The 16,975-nt window shown below is 42.8% G+C and overlaps 1 protein-coding gene across 4 annotated transcripts in view; it reads right to left on the bottom strand.

Annotated features, from left to right (window-relative positions):
* Window positions 1–942: 942 nt before the first annotated feature.
* The window catches only part of LOC108102211 (neuropilin and tolloid-like protein 1), a 92,109-nt gene continuing 76,076 nt past the window's right edge, over window positions 943–16,975 (bottom strand). For 3 of the 4 annotated variants that reach the window (XM_043207455.1, XM_043207454.1, XM_017206934.2), the window contains 3 exons: window positions 8,794–8,876; window positions 7,696–7,977; window positions 943–5,842 (listed from right to left, as the gene is read on the bottom strand). In XM_043207455.1, the coding sequence (XP_043063390.1) occupies window positions 5,047–5,842; window positions 7,696–7,977; window positions 8,794–8,876 (1,161 nt within the window). In that variant the 3' untranslated portion in view covers window positions 943–5,046. Of the gene's footprint in view, window positions 5,843–7,602; window positions 7,978–8,793; window positions 8,877–16,975 lie in introns of those variants that run through there. The other variant, XM_043207456.1, reaches the window with a different exon arrangement.

Genomic DNA, 16,975 nt, shown 5'->3' with positions numbered 1-16,975 from the left:
GCCATTCAAATGGCTGACCACAAATCAGCCGCAGCATCGGCCGAGTGCATAAATCTATGGAAAACAATGGCGATGCGCACCACAATTTGCATTTCGCACCGCAAGTTTCAGATTTGAATACGCGGCAAATGCGAAGCACTTAGAACATTTCGATTTTGGCGACACAAGAGATAATTGCTGGAGAACTACCAAAATAAAAAAAGGCCATGAATTATAAAGACTGGAAATTGCTTTATTAATTAGGTAAATATATCTAACTCAATTTTGCTAATCGAGCAATTGCTGTTTGACTTTATGGTTTTATGCATACACATTAACTCTGAAGCAACGAGTTTCAAATGATTGTAATTGATGCCTTTAATTTAGAAATTGTTCATAAATTTAATTTAATAAACATCTGTTATATTATTCATTTTCCTTGAGGCTAAAATATAAGACTAACTTCAAAGCTTGAGTGATAATTCAATTAAAGGGCCTAACAACTTAAAACGGAAAAAGAAGTGGGTAATTAAGAGCGGTTGAACTAGTCAAAATTTTTTGACTAAAAAATCTATTGAACATAGAACAATTCTCTTCGGAATGTTCCAATTGTTTATATTTGGTTACCTACCATTCGAGAGCACATCACATGCCCAATCTTTCGCGATGCTTCGCATAATTATTCGTTTACCTAAATGTGAATGCGGATGCGGACTCCACTCACTGTGCTCCACTCTAATTGGGTCATCCGATGACCTCCATCGCCGTCAGTTTCCGTGGTTATTCGCACTCAGTGCCATCTACTTTCAGGCCGATCTGCCCAACTAATGGCATTTTGGCATATTTTCAGGCGTAATTCCAACAACTGAAGCGACACCCAGAAATAAAAAAGACAAGACGAAAGCATTGTTCACATTTCCACAAAATTAATTTTTATTTGATCGCTTTTTGGCTTATTTTACACGCACTCAAACACTCACAAATCCTCACTCACAATTCTGCTCGCTTATCTCTTTCGCCATATCCATTTAAATCCATACTTTTGAAAGCATTTTTTCAAGTATTTATTTAATGCTCGTTTGTGTATACATTTTTTGTCGCTCGACAATTTACAATTACAATGTTCGCAGTCATTTGGAAAAAAAAAGAGACAAGTTTTTAAATATTTTTTTGCTGGGTTTCTTTGTAGTTCATTTTGATACTTTCAGTATTTATGTATATGTTTTTATAAAAAAAAATTATCGTACATTTAACTTAATCCTACGCATAGCTGACTTATGGTACACATTATTTTCCATTACCTTTTTTGTTTAAGTTTTTTTTTTTTAGTTTTTTAGTATAGATTCTTGATGTTGTTTTTTTTCTTGTAAAATCGCTAAATTTCATCTTACATTTTAGCTAGAAAAATGTCCTATAGATCTCAGGATTATAACAAAACAAATACAAAAATCATTTAACGATTAAAAATATTTCATTATTAAGCCTAAAAAAGCCTAAATTTGTTTAGCTTTATGTACAAAAGGAACAAGACATTTCCCTGTCCCTCAAATCGGTTTTGAAATTATATATTTAACAGAGGTGTGAATTTCCTAGAAATGGGAAAGTTATTTTCCTGGTCCTTAACTAATTTTTTAGAAGAGATTACAAAACAATAGAAGTGAGTATTTTCCTAAAAATAAATTTACATTTGGTTAAATTCTTTTGGCTTGCAATTTTTTTAGAAACTTAATTTTAGAGCATTTTGACAGATTTGTTTAAGGTTGAGTTCAAGTAAAGACAGGGTTCTTAAAAGTACATATATTAAAAATGAAAGTGAGCTTTTGGCGAAAGACGGAATTTGAAGGGAAGATAAGTAACAATATTCGCAGCGTGATTTAATCCAATAAAGTATAACATCTGCATAAATTTATAATGTTGGCTTCACATTTTTCTAAAATCTTTGCATGAATTTTTCTGGAACTAATCATTTTTATCCATGACTGATTTTTGACCTTAAATTGATAAGGGTTATTTCCTAGACAAGTCAACATGCACAATAGAATTGTAAACTAATTTTTTGAAAGTGATACAAAAAAATAAAAGACGGACTTTTTCCCGCTTAAAAATGTACAATTGTCTAAATTCACATTTCCGCACTTTTTACTCGATGAAGATTTTAGAGCACGAGAATTTTCCATGACTGATTTGAGAGCTCAAGATGATGAGGGTCCAAGTCAAGTCAGAGGAACTCTTGTCATGTCAGCTCGACCTTTAATCACTCTAATGATTTGAGCTTTCACTAGGACAGAATAAAAAAGCTGCAGCACTGCACCATCATCATCGCCATTATCATTATCAGACATCGGTCTTGTAATTTTCCCCGATTTCCCGCATTTCCCGCTTGGCTGTCGCTGCCCTTTAAATTCAATCAATCAAATGGATTTCCCCCCAACCAACGCTCTCGCTCATTGTCATTGTCATCTTTATTTTTACAACAGTCAACCCCCATGTTTTTTTGGCCAGCTGCGACAATATTTACACCATCGGATCCACTCAGACCACTCAAGCCGCTGAGATGATCCTGTCCCCCCCAAAATCCCACCCCCGAAACCCCCTGAAGCTTCAAAACCTAAAACCCCAAAAACCAACCGCATTATGGTGACCAGCTAATTGCGGACCGACGGATTCCAGGGAACAAACCTGTTCGCCTGTAAATGGGGAAACTTTTGCAGGTGCGGAGAAATCGGTGGCCAGCTAATTTATCTAATTGAAAGGGATTTAGATGGCAGATGAACTAAAAAGATTTCCAGGTCCTTCGTTAACCCATTACACGCTGCACGAGAGTCCACGTAAATTGGGAAAGCACTCTAGTCAACTTTGGGGCGGAAACTACCTTTGAAAATGTTTTTTTTTTTTTTTTATCGATTTTATGGCGTTTATTTTCGTCTGAACACAGAAAAAATGGGTAAACCTAACTTAAAGTGTATAAAATTGTGGGCAAAAAAATAAAAAAAATTGGAGTTTAAATTTAAAAAAAAAGTACTATTTGTGTTTATTATGTTTTCCATTGAAAATGTGTTTGGGTGCTGTTTTTGCTGTTTTAAAAAATTTAACTTTTTATGTTTATGAAACTGTGAAATGTTGAGTTTGGAGAATATATAGAAACTATTAAAAATCATTAATTTTGTGAGCTTGTAATATTTTTGCAAGAAAATAAGTAAGTAACCAACTCTAAAGGTGGTGTATTTTATGGCCCCTGGTAATTAATGGGTTAAGAACGGACACTTGGCTTGGCCTTTTAAAAGGGAAGTAGCAATGAATTTCATAAAACTAGTGGAGTGGACCACTCCGAAATCACTTAAAAACTATTTTCGCGCAAACTGCTTGTTGGGAAAGGCAGAACCGGGGCTGAAAACCAACCCATAACCCAAACACAAACCAAAAACAAACCCGAAACTCAAGTGAAAGCCCAAGTGAGAGCCCAAACCTGAAATGGAGCTCCGAGCACGTGCTCTTGATGGATGGACTCTGGTCGCGACATCGTCGTGAAATGGACCACGTTCGCAATGCATGTAAATGAAGAAGTTCCTGTCGAGCGTTTTTCCAGGCAGGCGGCAAACATGCTGGAGGAAAGTTGGGGCAATGGAAATGGGGAATGGAAAAGGTGGACTGGTTGACTGGTGGACCTGCTGGCAGTGGAGTCCGATAACAATGTTCTGGGACATGTTGCTCATACGCCACGTTGTCAGCGGTCTGCTTAGTGTCTCCACTCCCCCGTATTCTGTATCCTTATCCCTCCATCTCCATCTCCATCTTCATCCCTATCACTATCACTATCCCTATCCCCAATCCCCTTTCGCATCCGCATCCGCCGTATCCGGATCCGCATTCGCATTCGCATCCGTATCTGTGTCCTGCGTTTCGCATTGTTTTCAAGCTGAAAATGCCGCTGTCGCAGCCGTAGAATGCCCGGCAAATGTCGCCAGCAATTGCGATCCGCCGGCTACAACAACTGGAACAGCTCTTCGGGCCATTCCCCTCCTCCCACTCTTTTCCTTCCCTTATCCCTCCTCCCCTTCTTGGATTCCCTTTTGGCTATTGCAAAGGGGCTGGCCGAGGCCAACGGACCGACACATCTTCCATTTGTCTCGCCCAGTCAGGTCCAGTCGCTGTCGAGCTATTAGTGGACTTATGTCGTCTTAAAGACCCTCAATTGGCGTTCTTTCAAGTCGATTTGGGTGTGACATGGCAAGATGGAGTGTGGAGTGGGTAGTTCAGAAGGGGCAAATACACATGATTTTGCACATAGAATTTCTGAATAGTCAAGCAATAATCATACAAAATGTAGGTATTCTATATACAGCTGCGCTTATTATGGAAACTTTAATTAAATTATCTTCTACATGCCATCGTACATTTAAAAAGTCGATTTTCCTTTAACTTAATCTTAGATCAAAAGCTCCAAAAGTGGCTTTAATTTACTTCACCTTTTTCTACCTTTAAAACCAACTTTCATAAATTGTTATATTAAACGCAACTGCATATACATACTGATATCGCCTTATCCTGCGCTCAAAGCAACTTCCCCATTAACTTTACCGAATAGCAACCCAACCAAAGAAAAAAATAATAATAAAAAAATAGTATAAAGTCGCTTCGGAAACTTTTCAAAATTAATAGTTACAGAAAAAGTTTGGCGTCTTCATTACGAAAACTCTCGACTGCAGACGGCAGCAGTTTAACATAAGAGACCGCGTTCACCTCACTTTAAAAGCGAAGCGAGTGCGGAATGCAAACCGGATGTGGGCGTTGCAACTGGGAGGAGGAGGCGTGGCATGGTGGGGGTGGGAAAATAAAACACCAGACTGATTGCAACGCGCCTCCTTCGTGTCCTTCGTGTTGTCCTTGTTGTCCTTGTTGTGTCATCAGCGACGCTGCGGCTGCGGTTAATATGTTGTCCGATGTCCAGTTGCAGTAACGTTTCCTCCTTCCGCCGATGTTGCTGTTGCTGCTGTTGTTGCTGCTGTTACTACAATTCTTGTTGTTGTTGCTTGTTGTTGTTGCTGATTGGCGGGCCATCCTTAAATGTCAATGGGACGTCATGATAATCACGTCTGGTGCCGAATTCCGTATGTCGATGAACACTTTCGACTCCTCGTTCTTCTGCTGATGTTGCTGCTGCTGCTGTTGATGTTGCTGCTGCTGCTGCTGCTTGTTGCCGCCGGGCAGGATCGTTGTCTGTCCCAATGCCCCGTGTCCTTTCATCGTTGGCAGGCGGGCGGCAATACTCGGCGGATGCGGATGTGCATGATGCAATCGCTGTTGTTGCTGTTGTTGTTGTTGCTGCTGTTGTTGATGTTGCTGTAGTTGCTGTTGCTGGTGTTGCTGCTGTTGCTGTTGCTGTTGGTGCTGGTGGTGGTGGTGGCAGATCTCCTGCGGCGGCTTGGCCGTCGGGTTCACCAGCAGTCCGCCGTAGTGCGAGCGTCCGCTGTGTCGCTCCTCCATTTCCATGGATTCCTGGCGGGGCAGCTGGTTATGTTGCTGCTGCTGTTGCAGGTGTTGTTGCTGCTGCTGTTGCTGCGGATGGTGCATGCTGCGCCTCGTCAGCGTTGCCACCGATGGCGATCCCGATGGCTCGTAGCCAAAGGTGGAGAAGAAGCGCGGCGGCGGCGGTGGCATCATCATGGCGCCCACTCCACTGCCATTGCCGCTGTTGCCGCCCAGCGAGGAGGAGCTGGACTTTTGTCTCATTAGCGTGGCGACACCGCCGCCGGGAGCCACGGCGATGCCGATGCCAACGGCAAGGGGAACGGGAACGCCACCCACTCCCCCACTCGCCGCCGCCGACGGTCCAATTCCGGGACTGTTGACAAACAGCGATTCCCTGAGCGGAGTAGAAGAGCAGAAAAAGAGGAGAGGGAAGAGAAGAGAGAGCGGGGAGAAAGTAAAGTGAAAGGTTTTAATATTTGTCAGTCACACGCGAAGGCAATCGGTGGCAGGGACACTGGAAAAATTAGGAAATAATTCTCCTTATGTGTAAAACCTAAATATTTCAACCATATCAAGACTCGTAGTTTTTTAATAATTAAATCAAGACCACACTCAACTATTCCCACTAACTTGGCTAATTTACTTTGCCACAGCCTCAAAAGTATGCAACAATTAGCAAAACAACGCAGTCGCAAATTATGTTACCAAAAGTTAAAGCTTTTAGCCAAGACCAAAATAATAAGAAAGCCTTCTTTATTTAAAATTATAACTAACTAAATGTTAAATTCTTTTCTTAATTAAATTCAGTTCTGAATTATAAATTGCATTTATTTTAATTATTTTTTCTTTATCTTATTTTTTCTACAAAATGATTATTCTTTTTATTAAAGTGTGGAGAATTGATGTGGACAAGGCACATTGGTAAGCATAAAGGACAGGGATTGTGGGACAATGGTGAGCGCCAATCAGCTGAATTGAATCCGTCAGATGGCAGTAAAAGCATATGGTCTAAAAACAGGATCCCGTTGACAGATAACTATCTAACACTTTGACAGTGATGACCAACGACCCCCTATTAACTCTTCGTTCTTATAAAACTATTTACAAACACATTAATGTCAAAATTTGATTAAAAAAAGTTTCAACGTAAACAAATCATTCACAATTAATACATATGTGTTAGTATCAGTATATCAGAATAAGTAAATAAAAACAACACAGTTCAATTAGGGAATAAATGCAAATATTTATTTAGCAGCAATAAGCATTCAGAAAAATCAGGAAAAGCAGAGCAATTTCAGTTAATTATTCTATTTCCAACATTTAAATATTAATTTGAATTTATACAAAGAAAAATTAGTAAGTTAAACCATACAATTATTAGATTGCCTAAGTATAAACATTCAAAATTGTTATTTTTGGTCGTGACAACAACTTGTTCGAACGTGAAGACAACATGGCTCTTAATCTAAAACCGCTTTAATCAGAGACATTCGAATCTGAATTTCCGCATGTGCACACTGGCGCCCAAAAGATAAATGCCAGCCCGCCAATAAATCACCCGGAACAACCTGTAGCAGTTTGGCTGTGACAACGGCAGTGACAGTGAGAGTGACAGTGACTCGTTTCCATCACTATTCGGTGGCATGAATCATCTTCATCTGGGCACGTCGGCATTGTGTCACTGCATTCCGCCTGTCAGCCCCACAGCCAGTGCCTATGTCATCCCATCCTGGCATCCTAACATCCTCTGCCATCCTCAGCAACCCACCAACCCACCAACCCACCATTTCACCATTCCGCCATCTCGACATCCTGGCATCCTGCCATTCCGCCATCGTGCTAACCCACATTCCCGACTCTTGCGACTCCGGCTGTGCGGGACCTGTCGCTATATCCAATAAAGACGCATGCAAATACAAATATTTGCATCGATTTGTGTTGTTCCATCGTTCGGAGGAGCGTACACACACATACTACACACGAGTACAGAGTACAACCCCCACTGTTACTTCCTGGATTCCGCAGGACTTTAACCGGTCCTCCGCACTTCGCCATTGTTTTTAGTGTTTGCCCGCCGTTGACTTTGCAATTTTCTGGCATCTATTTGACGGCACACACTCGGGATCGGTATTGGGATTGGAATAGGGACTTGGTATGGGAACTAGTGACTAGTGAGTGGTAACTGGTAACTGGTAACTGGGATTTGGGCTTGAGGATCCAGGGTATAGAGGATGTGGAACTCACCTCGTCTGACAGCCCATATCGCAGGCATTCGAGGGCACCGCCGACATGGCCGCCTTGGTCATCATCTCGTGGTTGGCGGTGGTCGTCGAACTGGATTCACCATCGTCCTCGCCAACGCCACAGAGACTCGTTTGGGTCATGTCCGCGTGCCGGCGCAGGATGCTGTGCTCCTTCTCCTTGAGGTCCGCCTTGCTCGACTGCGTCGACAGGGGGATCGCCTCGCGGTAGTATCTGTTCGAGACGTCGTCTAGGATCTGCAGCGAGGTCTGCGAGTGCTTTTGCCTGCCGAATGGAAAAATCAGGTGAATTTGCTGGAATTTTCAGTGGTCCAACTCGGTTAAATGGCTGGGAATCAGGTTAGCTTGGAAGGATTTTCACTGGTCTATCAAGGTGATATGCAGTATTTTCACCTGACTTGCACAGATAACTGGCCTGGAAGTTTTTTTCACTTTCAAGTTTCTGTTTGCTTTGCTAAAACCGTTTGGAAATAAGGGTAAGTACGTTTTTACGAGACTGAAAACAAATTATATTTTTCCTGCTCAAAAAATATTTGCTATCAAAAAGCTAGATATTCTTTGATAACTTTTTTGTGATCAACAATGGGTAATGTTAATATTTTTAATACTTGAAGAAATATTAAAAAGCAGATACAAATCTTGAACTCTAATCAATTAAGAAATTTTTTTTAAACTATAAGTTGCTCTTTAATTTTTCTCATAGTATGAACTTACTTAATCTATATAAGTTTTTAAATTGAATAGAAATTACTAAAAAGCAGATGAAAATCAGAAATTACAATCAATAAATCATTTCATTATTATATACTATTCTACGTTTTCAATGCCAAATGGATTTCGCACTTATCTTCAAAGTGTTTGGTAAAATAATATTTCTTGTATGCTTCAATAAGTATCTCAATGCCCTATAAATGTGTTTTATTATTCCAACAGTAGTGCAAAGCCATCAGAAGGCGAGCCAGTGCATTTAGTATCCCAACTGCACACACACTGCGTATACGTAATGTGACAGGCTATTGCCAATTAAGTGTTGGCTCCTTCTTAAACTTAAAGGGATGCGGACTGAGGACTGAGGACTCACCTGGATATGTTCTCCCTGGAACGACCCTTCGAGTTGCGACCCATCTCGTCCAGCTTGCTCTCCTTGGACTCGCGGACGTGCTCCTGCGGGGATTCCAGGTACGCAGGATGCACAGGATACGCAGGATATGCGGAGAGAGAAACAGAGCGGGGTGAGAGCACCATAATAAGCATAACAATAAATATTTTCAATTAATTTTGGTACGGTGAAAGGGGGGATTGAGGGGAAGGGGAAAGGGAAGGGGAAGGGGTAAAGGGTATCCGGGTTAAGCCCGATATTCTCGCATCGAAAGTGTCTGCAGAGCGCGTAATATAATATCCTTAAAGCCCACTGCACTGTGGATTATGGGCAGGACCTGAAAAAGGCGGCGTGGCTGCTGTGGGCGGGCAATTAAGCCAGCTGCCACCTGATGTCGCCTCCTGCTCTCTCTCTCTCTCTTTCTCTTTCACTCTCTTTTACTTTTACCCTTCATTAATACATCGATTGTGTGTGTGTGTGTGTGTGTTCAAGGGGAAAGGAGGGGGAAGACTGAAATCGTGAAATCCTGAAGCCTGCATAAAGGGAAGCGTTAATACGTAAATGCAGAATAATGAAGGACGAAGTGCATCCGCGGAGCAGCAGCCAGTGCAAATCTCGATGGCCAGCAAAGCAGTCAGCCAGCTGAATCCACCTCAAATTGCATTCATAATGGAGCCACAAGGCAATGGCAAACATGGCGCGCACCTTTCGGCATCCCTTGCCAATTACTCTCTGTTCTCCATTGTCGAACATCTCCGCTGCTTGCTTCAAAAGGAATATAATGGAAAAATGGGGGAAATTCAATGCAAATCGCTAAGGAAATGCAAGCCACATAAATCACTAAAAGCGAGTATCTCTTTCATTCCTCCGACCGAAGCCAAAAAGTAATTGGTTTCAACAAGTCAATAGTTAAATGATCCAACGGTACGCATTTAATTTTGTTATATATTTATTTTCCATTTTCCATTTATGTATATATAATATATATATATATATATCTGTATAGCCTTTGTGCGGTATTAGTTTTGGCAGCCATTCGTTTAGCCAACGGTTAACTATTTACTTTGCTTCGGATTGCCGATTGTCCAATGGGAGCATAAAACTAATACATTTCAGATAACTACTTAGGGTTAAAAAAGGGACCGGGTAAAGTATCTCAATTTGTTCGATTTCCCCTTTACCCAGGATTCAAAGTTATTTATCTTTGATTGCTATTGGATCCACCGGGCTTGGCCTCTACTTTCGCATAATCATTTCTATAAACTGCAAACCTTTTAATGAGGTTATATCCATAATACTGTTAACTATGTTCGCCCAATGCCGCATTGAGTTGCATTCCTACCTAGGTGGGGGCATATCTAGGATATCGCCCGCCATACAATTAGCAGCTTAACTTAATGAGGGGAGAATGACGCGCCCAACTGCACATTCCCCCAAGGACCGGGACTCGATTTTGATTTTGATTTTGTTCTGATTTCGGGATTGCGGTGAACTCAGCACGAACGAAAGGGGCCAAAACGAAGGTTGGGGGTTCGATATCGGATTGCAATCTTTTTTTTTTTTTTGCGAATTTTCCCCAGCCCGGTTTTAATGATGTCCATGCAGATGCGTCTGCAGCAGCAGCAGCAGCAGCAGGTGGTCGAAGGACACCACTACCAAGGCCACCAATGCCGCAGTACGTGAGCGAATAAATTTCAAGTGACATCCCATTGCTAGACTCTTCTTTTTAGATGATTTTGTGCAGGAACTTGAGGGGATGAACGCCGGACTTGGGCTTGGCCAGCGATGGCGGCGGTGGCGGGGTGAGCACCATGTCCAGTTCCATCGAAGTGGACGAGCTGATGGCCGCCGTTCCGCCGCTCGAACCGCTGCTGCACTGCATCGAGCTGCTGCACGAGTGGCTGGAGTTGCTCGGCAGGCAGTGTCCGGTGACCAGGACGAACTCATCTGCGTCCTCGTCCTCGGGCAGAGTGAGTCCGCTGTCGCTGTCGCAACTGAAACCGATGCCATCGTCGTACTCCTGATCCTCCGCCTGCTGCATCTCTTCCTCCTCCTCCTCCTGTTCCTCTTCTTCGTCCTCCTCCTCTGCATCCTGCATTTGCAACTCCACTTGCCCGCCAATACCGTCTACGTTTAGGTCCAACTCGAAATCACAGTCACACGTCTGCTTGGGCGAGTCCATCTGGGAATCAAAGTCGGAGTCGGCGATGCCAACTGCCTGCTCATCGCAGCCCTCGTGCCCCACGTTGGGCGCCAATTGCCCGTCCGATGAGTAGGAGAAATCGCACATGAAATCATTCTGTAATCCCACGAAAATCGCGCTCTTCGGCGCATCCAGTATGAAGGAATCAATGTGATAGATTCCGTCACTCAACGCGGGCACCTCCTGTGGATGAAGCACAAACAGAAAGAGAAGACAGGCAGAAGAGAAAGAGAGAGAGAGATAGAGATAGAGAGAGAGAGAGAAAGGGAGAGATATAGATAGAGTAGAGAGAAAGAGGGAGAAAGAGATGGAGAGAGAGAGAGAGAAAGAAGTTGATTTAAAGACAGAGAAAGAGTGTGAGCTTTTCACATCACCGAATTAACCAAGAGAAGAGTGAGAGGAGACAACTCTAGAGCGAGACAACTCTACTAATGCATGAGGCTATGGGTGTGTGGGCGAGCGAGAGCGAGATAGATATAGATATAGGAGGGTGTGCATCGTTTGCTGCATGCATGATGATGGCAACTCTGGCTACTGAACAAGCAAATTTACGACAACCAAAGACGAAATGCATTTACCCAATTTCGAGTTCCAAACTTTGAATCATATCAATTCACTACAATTTTCAAGATGCTGATATTCACCAAATTCACATTGTGTTTCCAAGTTTTCGATTTCAAAGAATTACATAAGGGTTTCTTAAGTTTTAAGAGTGCCTCGCAAAAGTAAAATTGTATCAATATCAAACCCATTTACCCAATAATATCAGAAGTTGTTCAACCATGAAAAAGTCAATTATTTTGTGGGATTAAAGTCGAACAACAGATGAAGTGCAAATCAAATAAAGACACAATAAGTCACCGAAGTGCCTTCTCAATAAAGATTGTGAGATGTCTATCAGTGCTGCAATCACAGTTACCCTTCGAGTAATCCCATCACTAAGTCCCATTGGTAAATACAATAATGTATGCAATCCCGTTCAGTTTTCTAATACCAAAATTGCAATCTGGCTCCGATCGAATGGGTGTGGGTAGCCAAGGCAATGGCAGCAGCACAAAAGTATATTTTCAATATGCACACAATAAGTCCCCGACGAATCCCGGCAACTAATCTGATTTGGCCGAGGGGAGTAACCCGGTGCCAAGTTGCCCCTCCGCCCGGTTCCCTTCCGATTCCCACCCGATCCCCGACCGATTCCCGTTTGTCTTCGATTCGATTGCCGGCAGCTGGGAGGCTGGTGGTGCAACAAAAGTCAACGATAATTTAATCATGTCTCTCACTGGATTTCCTGGTAACCAAGACCGAGTGGACACAAAGCCCGAAGGCTGAGCCGTTTCGAGGATGGTCGACTACAAGTTGCGGGGCGAGGAAATAGTTTATGCCATTTGGATTGTATTGTCAACGATTTGCCACTTGCAGCTTGGCCAATTTGTGGCCTGCCACTGCGCACTTGGCGTATGAGTGATATGCAAATGAATATCCACTTCGGTGGAAATAAAACTCAATTTGCGAGAGTTTGTGCCGTAATTAATAGATATCATTGCAGCAGATTGCAGCTGTCCTGTCATTAAACACACACACACACACACACATACACAATAAAAGGGGGTGATAGAATTGACAGACAGGGCGACAGCAGGGGTGGTGAAATAAAAGGGGGAAAAGCCCGGGCCACAAAGACGTGACAAGTCGGGCCTTCTGGGCCTGCTGATGACGGCCATCAAGTGAGTTTGTCTGGCTCTGATTCTGTCTGCTTTTGGCCCTGTTCTCTTCCCTTTTATTCCCCATTTCCCATTCCCCGCCCCTTCCCCTCTTCCGCTTTAAGCCCCCTTTTCTTCCGGCCTTCTGTTTGCGGCCTACAGCTAAATTACTTTGGTCAGTAGCTCCCTGCCCTTTGTGGCCAAGTTTTATACATTCTCGCAGCCATTTTCCAAGTTTTGAGAAGAGCGTTTAAGACTCATTAAACCATTCTGCGACTCAACAAATCAACTAGTTTGCTTTACCAACTTTCTGGCCGCACTGGACACACAAAATTAACTATTATCTGCTTAAGAAACCATTAAAGAGATAAATAACAGGAGCTTAGTAACAGCTTAACTAATAAATAATTAATCGGTAGTGCGCAATCTGAGGGAGTTTTATTGGTATGAGAATTAAGTCTTTAAAATGTGGAAATGCTGCCTTCTGCACATAATTTTACCATGTGTTGAATTAAATTAAAATTAAAAATATAAATAATTATTTTCTTAGAGCTTCTTAGTGTGGCAACTTTGTGAATAATTAAATGGGGAATAAAATGAATACATATATTGTGCCTCATAATGTGATATCTCCGTACAATAATAATACTGTAAAATTCAACCACTTTATTAGCTCAGATCCTGGCAATGTGAAAGGGTACTTGGAGCTCCGAAGGCTTTCCCATCACCCTGACCCACAAATCCAATTGTCTCCTGCCCCCAAAAAGCTCCCAGACTCCCCGAGTATAGTATTTGATTAGTGGTTTGCTTCGCACGGAACTGTGCCAAAAGTAATTCCTACGAGGGAGCAGGATTATGAAATATAATCAAACCGCAGGGCAGATTTCAATCCGGACCGATTTTGCGGTCACGGCCTTTTCATGGATTTTCGGTTTGGGTTTAGTTACTTTCTTTGCAATAAAATTCAGTTTGTTTGCCCGTTTGTTTGCTTGTTTGTTTGTTTGTTTGTTTGTTTGTTTGCTGATTTGGGCTTAATGCCCTACACATTGTACCAATTAAAAGGCCAACTAATCGAGTTTGCATTCGTTTGTCTTCGCCGCACTTCAATTGGCCGAAACAATTCCACAGCTACCAATTTCCATTTGAATCGTTACGAGCGTAATAGTATTGCCCCAAAAATATATTTGCTCGTTATTTAATAAATTTTTGTGCGCAATATTTTTTCCCAAATTAGTTTGCCAACATGTGTGTGTGTGTGGGTAAAAGTGTGTGAAAGTTTTGAGCTTTTCGCTCCGCTGACTTCTGCTTTTTTGGCAGCCCCCCTGAAAATCTGACGAGAGACACACGATTGGAGTGGGTGCAAAGTTTGGCATTTGTTTAATTGGAATTTTCGGGGTTTCAAGGAGTGTTCGTTCACCTTTTTCGCCGGCTGCTCGAGGGCAATTTGCAAAATTAACTTCGAACAAGTTGCCTCTAATCAGGAGCCAGTCAGTCAAGTCAGTCAGTCAGTGAGTCAGTCAGTCAGTCAGTCAGTCAGTCAGTCAGTCAGTCCATCCGGCAATCCAGTGATCCAGGCACATGGATATACTTGTTATGGGATCTATTGACTTCCTGCAAGCATCCTGGCCACATCCTGTCGACATCTCGAACCGCCGTCGAATCTGCATTTGATGTTTTTTCAGCTAGCATTGTTTGATTGGCAACCGTTTGTGAAATATTCTGCTCCGTTCGATTGCTTTTAATGGCCAAATCATATTTTATGATTATTGACAATCGTTGCCAGTATGCAAATGCCCCAGCAGGGAAATGGAAATAAATTTTCCCCGAAATTTGATTGGCGACGACCCATAAAGCGTGACGAGCATCTTCAGTGGGCCACAAAAAAAAGAAACCAAAAAAAAAGAAGTGAATTTAAAACTCGAAACCCACATTTTTGTGGCCGGCTGCATTCGGTGTGTGTGTGTGTATGTGAGCTTTTCCTCGAACTTTCCCCTTCGCTTAATTATGATTTTCCAGCTTAATTGGAATCTGGCTTTTTTCGGGGTGCAGCTCAAACCGCAAATGGATGATGGGGTGAAATCAATCGGATTGGAAAACGTCTGGCGAGATGTCCCTTCCAAATTTTGCGGTTTGCCGGCTGAGTGAGCGGCTGATTGAATGCCCGATTGACTCGCAGATGGATCGATTGACTGACTGGCTGCCACCGAGACGTGCATCATTAAGTGCCACGCCCACGTGTTAAAAACCGCCTTTTTCTTCTCCTTCTCCTTCGTTTTTTTCCCCCTTTTTTTCGAAGGCATTTCATTTCGCATTAAGCCCGACGCTTTTCACTTAGCCGGGAAAATCTTGTCTGGCCGGGAAAATTTCAGCTCCCACAGCTTGCAACTTTCAACTTGCAACTTGCAACTCCTCGGTATTATTTTATGGCCCTGGTCGAGTGTTTCTTCTGCGAATTGCATTTCAGCTTGATTTATTTCATTTCATTTCGCTCGTTTCGTTTCGTTTTGCCAATGCAGCCAGTGTCCAGTTTCCAGCGGCGGAGGCTAAGGAGAATTGATGGCAGCGAAAGAAATACGGTTAGCAACATAAGTTGGTTATTACTTGCTGCTTAAAGCCAATGGCCCCGACCCCAAAACGCCGGCCGACCCACGAGTGCACTCGAAGAAAATCGCACTACAGTCTCGAGTCTCAAGTCTCGAGTCGCAAGCCGAAGCACTCAATTAGCAGCTGCGTGTCAAAGGGGCAAGGAGTTTCGCCGAGGGTCCTTCGCTTCGGCAGGATACGTAATAAATATTTAATCAAGGGCTCGCAGCGAGCAGAAATTGCAAGAAAAATAGAAAAGTAAGCCGCGGGCTCTTAGGGATAATTTGTAAAAGCTTAAACTCGGCTAAATAATGGATAACAAATCCCAGGGATTACAAGTTGGTCGCATAAAACGTTTATTGTCCTTCATGATTTTTTCTTCTTTTTTTTTTGCGTTTAATAAAAACCTTTTAAAGTGTTGTAGAGATGGTAATTAAATGTTTACATAAAAAAATATATAATAAATAAATTCTAAAAGTTTAAAGTTGGCTAAAACCGACGGAATAGAAGTAGTTTGCATAGACCGCTTCCTTTTGTACTGGATTTGTTTCTGTTTTTATTTTGTTCTGAACAAACAAAGATGGTAATTGAATGCTGGATCAGAACATTGGTTTGTTGAACTTGGAACGTACATATTCCTTAAACTATTCGATTTCAACCAGAATTATCCCGTTTAATTAACAGTTGCGAATCGTGACAGATATTATGAATGGTCCTTCAGAATGCAAGCTGAGAGAATGTTTTCCACTTGGAAAAGTGTTACCTTATTTGACTCGATTGCCAGGCTTCGATTTTTTCTTGGAGTGTACTCCACTCGTCACTCCGTCCAGGAATCTATCTGTGCGGCAGTGCGAGCGGACTGCTGAATGGTGACTGGTGAATGGTGAGAATCCGCCTCGGTTTCGAATAAAATATTGCATTTCCCCAATGCATGACACGGCTTCCCGAGACTTTGGCGTGCGGAGTGGTACTGGTTTTGGTTTTGGGTCTGGTCTGGTCGAGGTCCTGTTTCGACTCCTGTCCCGCAGATCCTGGCAGGCGCACAGGCTTTGCGTTAGACTTTGCCCGCCAGCTGGGGGGCAGATAAGCCGGGCCAAGTCCCCTCAGTTTTCCGACTTTCCCGGGGCATTTCCCCCACCCCCTTCTCTTTACCCTTTTCCCCCGTGTTCCCCGTTTCATCACGCATGAGCTGCGACTGGCGGAAATGGCAGTTTTTCCATTACGACTGCCAGGCCACGCTCTTGGGGGCTCTTCAACTGGCCGACACTTGGCGGACTCCCTTGTCCCTTCTCCCTTCTTCGACTTCTTCGGAGCTCCCCTTCTCACCTCCCTTATCCCCTTCCTTTTCCCCTTTTCCCCTATTCCCTTTTCTCCCCCTCCCCAACAAACCCACAATTGCCCTGTCTAGCTCGCGTATTACTTAATTTTTATGAAATATGAAACACACAACCGCGCGGCGGCAGCAACAATCTCATTTCAGCAGCGACAGTTGCACTTGGAAACAATGAGAAGTGCCATCAAATTTAGCTAAAATGCATTCTCAACCGAGCTTAAAATAATAAAACGAGACACTGGGGAGTGGGTTTTGGTGCCACGACTGCTTCTTGCCCTGTAAAATATTCCATTTAGATTGGCTAATATTAAGAAATGTTTTTCCTTGTAGTTTCTATTTAAAGGG

The sequence above is a fragment of the Drosophila ficusphila genome, unplaced genomic scaffold (genome assembly GCF_018152265.1).
Source record: "Drosophila ficusphila isolate 14025-0441.05 unplaced genomic scaffold, ASM1815226v1 contig_198, whole genome shotgun sequence".
Taxonomy (NCBI): Eukaryota; Metazoa; Arthropoda; class Insecta; order Diptera; family Drosophilidae; genus Drosophila; species Drosophila ficusphila.
This window is presented reverse-complemented; position numbering and strand designations above follow the sequence as displayed.